Source organism: Cheilinus undulatus, linkage group 8 (genome assembly GCF_018320785.1).
Source record: "Cheilinus undulatus linkage group 8, ASM1832078v1, whole genome shotgun sequence".
Taxonomy (NCBI): domain Eukaryota; kingdom Metazoa; phylum Chordata; class Actinopteri; order Labriformes; family Labridae; genus Cheilinus; species Cheilinus undulatus.
The window spans coordinates 19,213,912-19,228,483 of NC_054872.1; the positions used below are offsets into that span (position 1 = coordinate 19,213,912).

The 14,572-nt window shown below is 38.5% G+C and overlaps 1 protein-coding gene across 1 annotated transcript in view; it reads left to right on the forward strand.

The window, feature by feature from the left end:
* dnah5 (dynein, axonemal, heavy chain 5) overlaps positions 1–14,572 on the forward strand; it is a 172,962-nt gene that overhangs the window by 108,821 nt on the left and 49,569 nt on the right. The window contains exons 66-71 of the mRNA XM_041793296.1: positions 2,340–2,519; positions 6,570–6,707; positions 8,936–9,071; positions 10,029–10,210; positions 10,457–10,591; positions 11,898–12,053. Of these exons, the coding sequence (XP_041649230.1) occupies positions 2,340–2,519; positions 6,570–6,707; positions 8,936–9,071; positions 10,029–10,210; positions 10,457–10,591; positions 11,898–12,053 (927 nt within the window). The remainder of the gene's footprint in view (positions 1–2,339; positions 2,520–6,569; positions 6,708–8,935; positions 9,072–10,028; positions 10,211–10,456; positions 10,592–11,897; positions 12,054–14,572) is intronic.

Genomic DNA, 14,572 nt, shown 5'->3' on the forward strand with positions numbered 1-14,572 from the left:
ATTACAAAATTAAAGAGAGAAAATGTTTAAATCCAAATTCAAGTGTTATAAACCCCCTTCTCCGCTCAAAAGAAGCCTTTGATGACAAACTCAAATTATGTCTAAGCACTGGGGCACAGAATAAAATGACTTTTTAAAAAACATCTATGTTTACTTCTAACTGTGCTCAGAGTTTTACGTTTCATCTTTATCCTGCTAATGACTTGAGCATGTTCCTGATGAGAGCGGTCGTAATAAAAGCGTTCCCGAAAAAAAACTGCTGCAGACGTTTGCTGTGAAGAGACGAAAGTAGTGTGTTTATCATTGATTTAGCTTAGCTCGGCTGCTGTTTCGGTGAGTTTATGCAGCTAGTTTAAAGCAGCTTCTCTGACCTCACTTAATGTTGCAGACTGGATCTCATTATAGACTTATAAAAGAAAGTATAAGTTAAAACAGACCTTTAAACAGTTGTTTAAGCTGTTGTAAGATGAACAGCTGAAGCACTGGGACCAGCCATAGCAGTACTCAGCTTGTTGTAAAGCCCCAGGCAAGCTGAAAGAGATGGCATGCTGACTTTGCTTTGGTTATTACAGCCGTCAAACTCTGAGAGGAAAGATCACGTTTTGCCTGATAACCATGCTTAGTTACAATGACAAGAGTGGGTGGCATTCGTTTAGTTACCTGACTACACGTAACACTAAAGGTAAACGTTCAAATGGACAGGACTCAGCCTGAGCACTCCGTCACAAATCACTCTCTCTGCCAGCTGTGGAAGCGGATATGTCTCGTGACTGCATCACCGCACAAGTTGGGCATTTACACCGGCGATGGCGCTGTTGCAAAGATCCATTCCATGGAAATGGAAAAAATCATCAGAAATTTTACCTGTGACAGTAATAATACCGGTTTACTCCCCACCACTAATTGAAGACTTTTATTTTGAAGAGCAACATCAGGAAATGTAATGTTTTTAGCAGCAACTAAACAACAAAAGACGTCTCATAAACAGGAGAGAGACATAACCTCATATGCGTAACTCAGAAAATGAGATATAGGAATACTCGAAGAGTTAAATAACGGAGGAAGACATGAAACTGAGACTTTTTAGCTTTAAACCGCCTGTCACAACAAAAATGTGATTGTTTCTCTGGTGGCGTAAAAAAGAGTTTTAACATAGCAGCATAGCAGATGTTTCCTCCTGTTATTTTGAATAATTTTTTTTTTATTTGAGAGGATCATATTTATTGTATACTTGTGGCTTCGGCACAGTATACTTAGAGATGTTTCTGGCATGACTGAAATTTGGTCTAGTGGTTCGTAACACAGTGGACTGTTTTACAACAAACCTAAATTATATGTACTTTATATTGGTTAACAGGGACTTTAAGCTTAACTGTTAGTACTGATTTCATGTTAACAATATTGTGCATTTCTGATGATAGATACAAAATTGTTTTAAAGCACAGCTATTAAACCCGGCCTCCATCCTAAAGGTGAAATGTATGCATGCAAGGTGAGAGGAGGGCATTGCTTGTTTGCTCTAGTTTTCCTTATTTATCACAATAAATTCTGACTTTTGCACTGTATTTATTGTGAATAGCCATACTGTGATACTAATGACATTGTGATTTACTGCACAGCCCTACTTGGAGGCAAGTATGGAGAGATTAAATCATGACAGTGTCTAAAAAGGCACTGTGTGAAGAAATCCGATGGAACTGGGTTTTTATTCTGGAACTGAAATTCATAACAGTCAACAAGTTTCCTGGAATTGCATCAACTTTTAACAATAAGTGGGGGGAACATTTGTGACAGAATAAAAAAATCAGTATACCCATCTCTCTCATCATCTTTTCAATATTTTTCTGTCATTGTTCAAGCTTCACTGAAAGCCTTTGCTTTACCTTGCACAACCATAAAACAAAGGCAAGGTTTCCAAAACAAACAGCCTATTTCTTTTTCACTCTTCCAAATGTTCTTCGTCTGGCGTTGTTAGTTTCTGTCTTTCATTTCTGCACCCACAGCAGGTCTGCTTCATCTTTGTCATTGTCCCGATCTTCTTTCTTGTCTGTTGTATTTCATTTCTCTCACAGACTTTCAATACCCATGTTATTTTCCAGATTTTTTATTTTTTTCCTTTAATCATAGCGACATCTGTTTTTGTTTTTTCTTTCATTTCATACAGCATGACATTTTCAGTTTTCAAATAACAGCGACATAATGCTTTCTAAAACAATAACCTTTTATATATAACTGTATGCTTTGCAAACTGCCTGAAATGAGTCTTGTTTTTTAGTTTTTAAATCATCTTTCTCTAATCATCCCTACTTTCCCCTGTCTTCCTTCTCTCTCCCTTGCAGCAATTCCCCAAAGACACCATTAATGAGGAAATGGTGGAGCTGCTGCAGCCTTATTTTGACATGCCCGACTACAACATTGAGACAGCCAAGAGGGTTTGTGGCAATGTGGCCGGCCTTGCATCATGGACAAAAGCTATGGCCTCTTTCTTCTCCATCAACAAGGAAGTCTTACCCTTGAAGGTAACATAAAGTGTAGCGCATATAGCACCTTGGTTCAGCAGAAAGATTAAGCTGTAATGTTTGTGAACATAATGAAGAAGAGAATAAGAAAAAGGTCAAGGGAAGAGTTGTGATTGAATGTGACTCAATCACAGGTAGACATATGACAGCCTCTTTAGTTTTCTATTTTATACACAATAACTTCGATACACCTTTCATAAACACAAATAACAGTGCACACAGACAAAGTTGTTCTCTCACTCACTGAGTCCATGGCTCAACACTTTCCCCTGTGATGAATAAGAAATACTTACGTTAGAGAAAAGAGGTTATTTTTATGCAGAAAAGCTACAGGCTGCAACACACGGTCTCTGATATGAAACGGATTTATTCATATTCTCACACTTTGGCAGCAGCATTTTGCTGATAGGTTCAGGCGATACAAGTGCTACAAAAAATTCACAGACACAGAGGGAATGGTGCTTCTATCGCTCATCATGAGCACAAAGAAGTAAGAAGAGGATCATTTCAAGTCAAGTTCCCAGGGCCTATTTGAATTTAATTTATAGGACAAAACATAAAGGATCCCACAGCTTTTTCATATACAAATTGAACCCAGCAGTCAGTCACTATCCACAGAGTCCTGACAGGATTAACTGTCCTGATCACAAAGGCGTATGGTTGCTGTTTGTTGGAAATTATCAGAAGACCTGTTATATGATCATAACTTATCCATCTTTACCTGAAATTAGTCATTTTTTTAGTTTTCTTTGAGACATATCACTGAACATAATAACCTGGGTCTTACTTCAGCAAATGTTGGAATAATATTATTCCGAAGTCAAAGGAAAACTGTGAGTGAATATCCAGGATGAGTTTAAATCCATTAGACCGGTGTGTCTTTGTCTTCACATTTAATTTTGCATTAATTGCAATAAATTAACGTCCATATCAGCATGTTTTAATGTTTCTTTCAGCACACTTTTAAGTTAAACAACTGCAACATCTTCCTGCAGCCACAATGAAGTAAAATACGTGCACCACTACTCCTTAATGTCTCATTTCAGTGTAAAAAACAATCATAGACAGCTCAGTGGACAAGTCAAAAGTCATCTGTACCCTCTATTATCAAACATTTTACTATTAACTACAGGGTACTTGTATTTGTACCGTAACCGTTTGGTACGGGCCATTCTGTACACTACAGAAGTGAACCAAACGAATATGTATGTGGAGCGAAGCTCCATACGGACAGGAAAACAAGCACAACCCACAGCGTCCTGGCAATCACACAACCACAGCAAATGATCACAACAGCCTGGATACTCCCAGATAAAAAGTGTCCTGTTGGGGATACACTTTGTTTCCCACAGAAATACAGTGGACAAAGATGAAAAGAAAAGTAGTTTGGACATTATTCAGGTACAGCGCTCACAGCGCATCCAGCAGATCGGTTAAAACATTTAAAATGGCACCACACAAACATGAGGGTCACTGTGACCAGGAGAACAGGTTTGGATGTTTAACAGCCTCTTTCTGGCAGTTTCTGAGAGGACAAAAGTGATAAGAATTATTTTTAAAGCAGCCAATCAACAACCATATAAGCTGTTGAGAAAACAGGATTTAAACAACTCTTAAAGCTGAGCCAAAGTAAAGAAATTCTAATACTCCACCTTTCATCAGGAAATCTCACCAGCCCTTTATAAACTTACAATGATTTATTAAAACACAGGTGCTCTGGTTTTGTGAATCAAATTAAACCTTAATGTTGTACATTTGACTGTCAGCCTCAGGGGAGGAGGAGAGGGGTCTCTGTCAACTCTGCAGCTAGGCCATATTAGTAGTAACAGCTATCCTCAAACTCCAGACAGACTCTACCTGCTCAGATAGGCTATGAAAAGTGCTCCCAAACTTTGTAGTAGGACCCATCAGTTAAAAAGTAATGTAATGCTTAAGCCCGTGGTGAAAACGGCAGAACAGGCGCTTATTAGTGCACTTAAGCGAACTAATGCTATGTTGAGATTTGTTCAAGGTTGGCTGGGAAATTCTAGGATTAGAAAAAGGGTATACATATATCGCTATATCAATAAAAATAACCTGATATTTGAAACTGTTATTTCATTATTTTTATCATTGAAGACCTCATTTAAAAAAGTCTGTATCCAAACAGGGAGTCAGTGACCCTTACTTTAAGATAGAACAAAATCCCAAATGAAACAAAATCAGCTTAAAAGAATGGAATCTCAAAATGTGACAAAAAGGAGATTAATCATGATTAACTACAAAAATTATGAGATTAACTGCAACTAAAAAATGTAATTGTTTGCCAGCCCTACACTGTAAAACCAAGCAACTTGAGAATACTCAAAATATTTGTCATAACTGATTACAAGAAAGTTTAAAATAATGGAAATAAATTACAGAGTATGATTCAATCTAAAATATATAGTTAACCTGTTTCTCATCCACTGCAGTTTTCCCATGTGCCTTTCACATATTCTGATCTTGAGCAATCACGCCAATCAAAATAAGATCATTTGATTGACTACAAGCAACAAAGACTGAAAGGTACACTTTGACCCATAAAGTTTTTTCTTTTGCAGCTCAGTTCATCACTCTTGCTATGTTGAAGTTCTTCCCCATGAGCAGGACTTCTCTTCTCGTGTCCAATGTCTAAAGGCATTTGACTACAATTTGAGCACAATGATGAAAAATACTTTGGGTGATCGAGTACTGTTCACTTGAAGCTAAAAAAGTGTTCAATCAACTCAGAAAACTAGACCTTATTATGGATTTTTAAATTAACATAACTCTTTTTTTGACAACTTTTTCTTGTTTGGTCTTAGAGTGTAGGGAAGATTATTTTGAAAATTTACTTCTCATGGTCAGTTTGATTTTAGATTTTGCTCACAGAAATTTCCTGTCATTGTGTTATATTTTTGTAATTTCCTGTCCTTCTCACGTCGCCAGGTGCCATTTTTCTCCTACTTTTGCCCTCCGCTACATCTAATTTTTTCTATTTGGTCTGCACTTTTATGTCTCTTCTGACCCCTGTTTCTCTTATCTAATCACCCATGTCCCTCTCTCAAACTTCCTACTTTCACCTCTCCCCTCTCTCACTGCCATTCTTCGTCTCCCTTCTTAATCTCTCATTTTCTTTCTCTCGCTTTCACACTCATTCTGTTTCTTTCTATGAGAACTCCCTGCCTCTCTTCTTTGATCATGACCTTTTTGCTTTAGTGAGGAACACAGCCAGGCAAATTGATTTTCTGGTTTCCAGCTCAGCGGTGGCTTCCCCGTAAGCCCGCCAACAAGACGTCCAGCCAGAGATACAGTCGAGCAGACAGAAAGGCTGGACTGTTCCTCTCAGGTGTCAATAAATATTAAATGAATACTCCAGACTCTCTCCTCCCCAGGCCACCCGAACACAAACAAGCTTAGACTTACAACTTTTCTCTTAATCTCTGTCCCTAAACCATTCATATAACTTTCTACTCTGTCCTGGCTCCACAAAAAATCTCCTGCCTGCTTTTTCTTTGTCCTCCTCAGGCTCCCTTTCTTTCTCTCTCGTCCTTCTCATGAACCCTCCTTTTCTGTTTTTTTTTTTAGGTTTCTTGTCATCCACTAAACCTTTCTTGTAAAGCTGCAGCATTAAGTCATTGTTGGTGCACCTGTGATGTATTCTACATATCTAAAACCTTGCTAAAAGGATTAACATTCTACTGATCCTCTTTAATATGTTATTTAGTGCTACATGGCATAATAAGGCCAAAAAGGCTCTTGATTAGTTTTATGTATTAAGAATATCTGTTTTATCCTCCACATGAGGAAAACTGTTCGTATTTACTGTTTCAATGCTCTTTTCTGCCCTTTTCATTTCTTGCCCTTTTTCTTTCAAATTCTCCTCTCTTTATGAAGCTGCTTTGTCTTCTGTTTGGCCTTCTCTCTGCCCGTCTGTTTTTCTAAGCACTCTCACAGGAGAACTGACCATGACCTGAGAGGGCTTGTTATGTCCAATCAAGGCATTACAGATCCCTCTGTCTCCCTCTTTTTATCCTCTCTGTTTTTCAGGCAAACTTGGCAGTGCAACAGAATCGTCTGGCCATCGCTAACGTGGACCTTCAGAAAGCTCAGGCTGAGCTGGATGCCAAACAGGCAGAGCTGGATGTGGTTCAAGGGGAGTATGAGAAGGCCATGATGGAAAAACAGGTCAATAGCTCTGCATTACTTTTTTTTTTTTTTGTTAGTTTGTTTTAAATCAAACTCATGTTTCATCTTACCAAAAGGGCCTCAGTAGTAAGAGCCAGATCATCTGGTCTTCTAACCAGGCCTGCCTACAGATTTATCTTGGCCCCTGATGGACCTGGAGAATGGGCCCTCCACAGTTCTGATTTATTGAAAATTTCAATGCATTTGTTTTGGATCTGTGGCATTGGTGCTAGCATCCTGGCTAACAATTACTTCAGTTTGGAGCTGGAATGTATCAAACTTCTATTGGCTCTGGATGTTAAAATTACTTATTGGTGCCCCTTTGTAACAGTGTTGGGTGTTGGGTACTTTTGAAATGAACCTGTTAGATGACTGCGTTACACACTGAGAAAAGTAATTTGTTATACTACTTACAATACTTTCTTATGTGTTACCTACTTCTTAAACTAACGCGTTAGAGTACGTCATTTACTGCCAGTCTGTGCAGCAAGAAAGATGCACTCTTGAGTTACAGTATATCTTGGACTTGTAGTGTTTTTCACAATTAAGTTGACAACATTTGTTGAAGCCTATGAACAGAGATGGAATGTCCAGGACACCTTTGAGAGAAAGAATGGGAAATTTCCATCAAGAAAAACCCAAAAAGAGGAAAAGAAGACCTCAGTCTCAGCTACAACTCCTGGCTAGCTTAAAAGCTAACAACCACTGCCAGCAACTGCCACGGAACACTGCCTGATCAACAGGAGACTACTGAATGCTGTCTACTGAGGTAGCATGGGGCGGCGTGTACGAACGTAGCGGCCCAGCGTGCCATCACTAGCAGCAAAACAAAGCCCTACTCTTACACCAAAACTGACAGCGTGCCCACGGAGTTTCTTTCCCGACATCTTTCCTGACGGCGATTATCCGGAGAATGGGGCGCTTGGAGACAGAAAGAAGAAGGGGCAGAGCAGCACGACTCCTACAGCCAGTGGGGAGGAGGCAGAGACGGCATTGTGCGAGAAGGCAGAAGCGGGGCAAACAACCCTGGCTGCAGGCTAGGTTAAGAGTGACCCCACATAAAACCTGCCCTACCAAGCATCTTTCTCCCAGGTCCCGCTCCCTTGCCAGCTGGATGGATGACGTGAGGCTGCGGATTTGACAAAAGTTGTATTGCAGTAAAAATGGGCTAAGAAAATCAAAAAGGGGCAAATCATGGGATGGTAAAATATAGTGAAAAGCAGTTTAAAAGAGCAGAAACAGCACTATAGTCCATAACAGTATTGATTCACGGTGCATTTTTGGTGCATGCATTCCTCCATTGTCTTTCCCCGTATCCTCTGTCTCTCTTCAGCTGTCCTTTTGAATCAGGGCAAAGTCCCCCCCCCCTCCCATACATACACACACGCACACACACAGATTAAAAGAGATATTGACTTAATTAGCTTGATTCTGCCCTAAATGATCTTATCTGCTATGATCTGAAACAGGTTATGACTCATACAGAATTATGCCATTTTTCTAATTAATGTAATTAATCAAGAACACAGAGTTAATTGTTTAACACCTTTGTTAGAACATCTGCTCTCTGTTATTTAACAGAACTGCCTGTTCTGTCAGAAATAACAGTGTATAAATGGAACGACATGTGCACCAACACTCCCTGATTAGGAAAACTGGTCAGCCCTGGCCAACGCGTTCTATAATTTAGTGATTAAGACCGGCTTTTCATCTCCAGGGGCCAAAAGCAAGATTGAGAGGGTTTGCTGAAAGAGTGTTTGAGGCTCGCACAATTGCTGTTGACTTTGATGTGCTTCTTAATTAAGAGAATGCCTGTAGCAGACAGTCTTTATTGATGAAACACACGTTATTGCTTCTGGGCAAAAGGTCTGATTATTGCTTGTGAGCAGCTGATAAGGTATTGGTAATAAACGGTTTAAAGATGCAGTTGACCTTTAGGTATTTTTAATATTGTGTGTAATTTTGAGAAAGTGAAAGGAAAGGAAAGGGTCACAGGAGTCCAAAGCCTATTCTTAACCAGCTACACCAGGTGAACTGCAAGTTTTTTTTTTACTTATGCTTACAGACAAACTAACTAAATGAGTCACTTTGTCCACGAGCGTATTTTATATAGGAATGAGTAAATATGTTTTTCCAAATAATCATGGCTGAATGAAAGTTTGATAAAGGAACTGAAGGATGACCAAACAGACTCATCCCCCAGCTGACCTGCCCTTCTCCATTATCAGACGCTGCTGGAGGACGCTGAGCGCTGCAGACACAAGATGCAGACGGCCTCGAGTCTCATCAGTGGCCTCGCTGGGGAGAAGGAGAGATGGACGGAGCAGAGCAAAGAGTTTGCAGCACAAACCAAACGGCTTGTTGGTGGGTTTAAAGCTGGCTTCAGCTTTCTCTGTTTGTAGAAATGATAGAGCATACAAGAATTGTTTCTGCAGACATTCCCATGAAAAAAGAAAGCAAAATATCTACTCACAAATTTTTAAAATCCTTTTACTTATTATTATTTTAATGTAGCCTGCCACAGCATGGCCCATCTCCTGATTACACAAGTATTTCTTTCTTTAAAGACCCTGTAAAGTTAAATCCAAAATGTGTGTCTTAACACGTGAGATATGTTGGAGCAAGGTTGCTGTAAACATGTGAAAACACTGAGATCTTCATGTGACTCAATTCTGGATTTAGAGCAAAGTTTTTCACCTCTTTCCTGGCTGGGTTTAATTTGGGCAGGGCAAATATGCAAATATACAAGACTCCGCCCCTCTAACACTACAATATAAAAGTCACAGAGAAGTTCATCTCAGTACAGTCTATTGTTAGCTGATGTCACTGCCTTTATTGAAAGTTAACAGTCAGTTAAATGCTGTTTTTTGTTCATTCTGAGGTAAATTTGCCAAATCTATCAGCCACAGTGGGTTATGGATCATTTAAAGCATCATAACAGAGATTTGAACCAACATTGGACTTTGTCTCTTCTCTGGCACAGAGCCAGGAAGCTGCACTCTGATCATAAGGTCAACATTCAGATTGCATCAGGTTTTAAATCTGAGAAGATTGTTTTTTCTCCTGAGTGGGCGTGGCTTCAGCTCATTCAACAGACACACCCACACCATCCTGGAGCAGATTTTACTTCCTCATTTTCATGATTTTGAAACTGAATTTCATAAACGTAGAGATGTTTCAACTGACTGAAATTTGATTTAGGGGTTCATAACACAGTGACCTGTTATACAGCAAACCTGAATACAGATTTATTTTCACTTTACAGGGTCTTTAATTGAACTGTTACCCTACTTGGTAAATAAGCTCTTCTTCTTGATCCAGGTGATGTTCTCTTGGCCACAGCGTTCCTCTCTTACTCTGGCCCCTTCAATCAGGAGTTTCGTAATCTCCTTCTAAGTGACTGGCAGCGAGAATTGAAGCAGCGTCACATCCCATTTGGAAACAACCTCAACCTGATCGAGCTGCTCATTGATGCACCCACTGTCAGTGAGTGGAACCTACAGGTCAGTGATCTCTGCAACTGAATCACCAGTGGATTTGAAATGTAAACAAATATCACCTTTACCTCTGAATACATGATACAACTCCGAAAAGTGCTTCTCTCTAAGAGGTCAAAATCCTGGCTTGTGAATTACAGATAATGGAGTTAGTCATAATACCTTAAAAAAGCACAGAAAATTAGTTGATTTAAAATTAAATAGTTGTCAAGCTTGAACATTATACATTATTTTTTGTCTTCTCTATCACAGGGACTCCCCAGTGATGACCTGTCTATTCAGAATGGCATCATCGTGACCAAAGCTGCACGCTTTCCTCTGCTTATTGACCCCCAGACACAAGGGAAAATCTGGATCAAGAACAAAGAGGCCAGAAATGAGCTGCAGGTTTGTATTTTCTTTTTTCTCCTTTTGTTTTCTGTAGATTTGAGCATAAAGAGCACTTGTTGGCTGCTACTCTTTTACTTATGCCTGGTAGTTGTATGCTTCTGCACTGTATACAACTGCTGAACAGAAAAAAGCACAGTGGTGGGTGAAAAATTAGGGACCCTGACCTTGTATGTCCAATATCTAATCAGTTCATCACATGAGTAAGACAGGATAGTCCATAGCTGCTGTTTTTATGTATAGCCCCTTTAACTTCTGTTTTAGAGCACTTTCCACCATTGTGTATTGTAGCGGGGTTACAAAAGTTGACTTCTGCCCCCTTGGTAAAATCTGTTAAGTCTGTTTAAAAAAGCTCTTTATACTTAAAAGTTTTTCAAGAAACATTAACCAGAAATAAAAGCAATGTAAACAATGTAAAGCACTGGCATTGGCAGCAGCTGTGCAGTTTGAACATGTACCATCAAAAAGACCAGTCAGATTGCTGCTTGTTGACTCTGACTGGTCACTGAGGGAAAATTGATATTGATAGATGTGGCATATTTTCAAAAGTTGAGTTGAGCTGCGCTGTTTTTAGGATGCTGAGCACTGAAAACAATGATTAATTTTGTTTTGTACTAAAAATTAGTACTGCCAGCATAAAAAAGGGGCTATGTAAGCATGCCCTTATACTGCTATTATTGTAATGTTCAATATGCATTTTCATGTATCTTCCATAGCTTTTTCTTCTTATTCTTAGGTTTCGATGACCCTCTAAAAACTCCACATGGAGTGACATCAGTTCTAGTGCTTAGCCCCTGCAGTGTAATTTTTGCCCTAAATCCTTTCATGAACAACATGCTGCTCTGCTCTGCAAAGGTCTGCAGAAGTTATCAGACCAGCCGGGGTCAGTGGCCCTATTAGTGCTAATCTCTGAGCTGAGTAAACGCATTCTTCACTGCTATTATGATAATCTAGGGGATGCATTTTACCAAGCAGTAGGCTTAACACTTGCATAAGTGACCTCATCAAAACAACCAAATCTATTTTTATAACCCCTCTAAAAATGAATCATCTTTAAAAATGATGTGTTATACATGTGACGACTCAAAAGTCCCAGACAGAGGTTGGCCTTTGAGTCTCAGGAGAACTTAGGAGAAAATCAAATGTGTGTCATTCATTCATTTGACTGAATTAAAACATTCTTATTATCTGCAATAGAAATGTTCTCCTTAGTCCATTGGAAACATGCCACAAAGATTTCCTGTGGATGTAGTCATACATTTTAATGTCAGTTATTTAGGTAAGAGGCACTTTGTTCTTCTTCCAGATCACCTCACTAAACCATAAGTACTTCAAAAATCACCTGGAGGACAGTTTGTCTCTTGGGCGCCCCCTTTTGATTGAGGATGTGGGGGAGGAGTTGGACCCTGCGCTTGATAACATCCTGGAAAAAAACTTCATCAAGACTGGCTCCACTTACAAGGTAAAACAACCAAAATAACCCTCTGGTGAAAACACAGTCCCTGTTTTTGTGTTGTTTTTCTCTGTAATGTTGTTTTCTGTCACAAAAAGACTTGAAGGAATAAAAAATAGCACATTAAAGGCATTTAGATTAATGATTAAAATGTTAAAATGATTCTATATGTGTCAATGGAAAGTTAAATTGATATAGGCGGACAAGTCAAGGGTGAGGTAGGTAGAACTCTCATGATGCCTATAAGGATTCCGTATCTGTTTCTTTTTACAGTGCCTGTAAAGTATTCACCCCCTTGGATGTTTTACCCTTTTATTGATGTTATTGACTTGACTTGACTTGACTTCTGTTGAATTAGGTCAGTCACATTAAAGGGGTTGAATCTTTATGAAGTCACTTATTTTACCTTACATATTTTTGTTCAGTTGATGTTATTTTGTAGAAATCTGTTTTCACTTTAAGATTAAAGAGTGTAATCTTTTCTCAAAAAAGCCAATTATATGGACCATGATTGATTAATAAAATCAATAAAAGGGTAAAACATCCAAGGGGGGTTTTATACAAGCGGCCTATTGGACTTTTGTTTAATCTCACATGAATGTGATATATACAAAGAGATACACATGTTAATCAGTCTTTAAAAGCAGCATTACTAACTATCTTTTAAAGTAATTTCAAAAAGAATTGACAAGACAATTATGATAGTGACTTGTTTATTATGTAAATAAATCAGTTGGGTAATATTATTCTTGTAAACTTTTAACCTTGGGAGTCTTGATTAATGTGTTCACAATTAGAGTTTGTCCCACTAAGGAGGTCACTTCCTCACTTCCTTCAAGAAACAACTTTTCTTTCTCCCTTAAAGTGAAATCCAATCATTTATGAGCAGATATTGCTCATGCTGCCAAATATATTTTACGTGTGCTTTTTCCCCCATTCATTTTTGCCCTTTTTTCAGATAAACTGTGCACAATACGGTTCTCTCTATCGCAATGAAAAAAAAATCCTGTGATGCACCCTTAAAGATGAGTATTTTTACTTTTGAAAAGTTCTGAACAGGTTCTTTCTTCATTTTATAACCCAAAATGAAATCCCTGATTCAAGCTTGAGATTAAATTTCAGGATGTGAGGAGAAAAAAGAAGGATTTTGTGTGACAACTCTAAACTCTAAATTAATCTTTCTGCTAACTTACTTCTGAGAATGGCTCGTCTTTGAAACACAGTTCAGTCAGAAAAGTATTTCTTTTAATGAAAACTATCCATCAAGACTTCTTCCATAGACTTCAGTTATTTTTTTATACATCACAGGAATATTGGATTCATATATTCATCATGGTTCTAACTTAGTAACAAGCTGTGTTTCCACCAAGCAGTCTGGTTCAGTTTGCAATTATGTTTCCACTGTTGAAACTTGGGAAATATAACATAAAGCCCAGTCAGTATTGTCCTACCTTCTTTAGCACTCTTCTGTTGGGGTAGGAGAGTTAGACTGTTGATTAGTTTAACAAATCTTCACTTCCCATACAACAAAAGTAAGGATGGACAAACACAGAATGCACCATGTTTTGTAATGAGCTATACAGCTTTATTGATATAAATATAAATAAACTTGATAATAATAAAATGGAGGAATGAAATGTGCCAGAAACCATCAAATTTGGGTGTTTATGACCAGAAAAATTGTTTTTTCCTATACCATTTGACATTTCATAAACAGTTCATTTATTCAGATAAGTCAGCCCTGGTCTGGTGTACTGAGAAATCTCATGCCTTTGGTTTTTGACTGTTTACCGTGCAAAAAGTGGTGTTCATTTTCTCAGTTCAGCTCTTACAAAGTCTTAAATTTGATTTTTGAAGATATGTAAGAACCCTGAAACATACTTTTAGAAAAAATGGTTGCGTACTATTAAGCCAATAAACCTTGTGGAATACTCGAATACTTGTTAGACTGAAATAACAACTCAATTCAAGGTTCTAAGAGCTGGCTATTTCATGTGAGCAAGAGGAATTGGCTCAAGTTTGAGAGTTAGTTCCCTCTTTCCAGTTTTGGTTTTATAGACAAAAGATAGCCAAAATGATACCAGATGAAGAGCTGTTGGGGAGCAGAAAGACCACCTCTTATCACTAAGTAGTGCCAAATGTTTCAGATGTGTAAAACAGCCTGGAATCCTTATTTTATATGTATTTAACTTTTTTTTTTTATCATGAATGCATTATTGAGATTAAAAATCTCTTTTTCAGGCAAGGTTAGATGGACTGTGGCTGTGGAAACGCAATCATGATCAGTATTTATTACATCAAGCCAAGCCAGATTTTACTGAACAATTCCAGACTGCTTGGTGGAAACGCTCTTATAAACAGCCATACAAAACAACTTACCATAGGAAAATGGTTGTGAAGGAGCCACAGCGAAAGTCTGCTTCCTTGCATCTCTCTCTCACTAATTATCGCCTCTCGACTCAGTTGATGCTGGTTATTCAGCAGCTGACTCTGCAGCTGCCTCCCTCTGTCTCACATATGCATCAAGT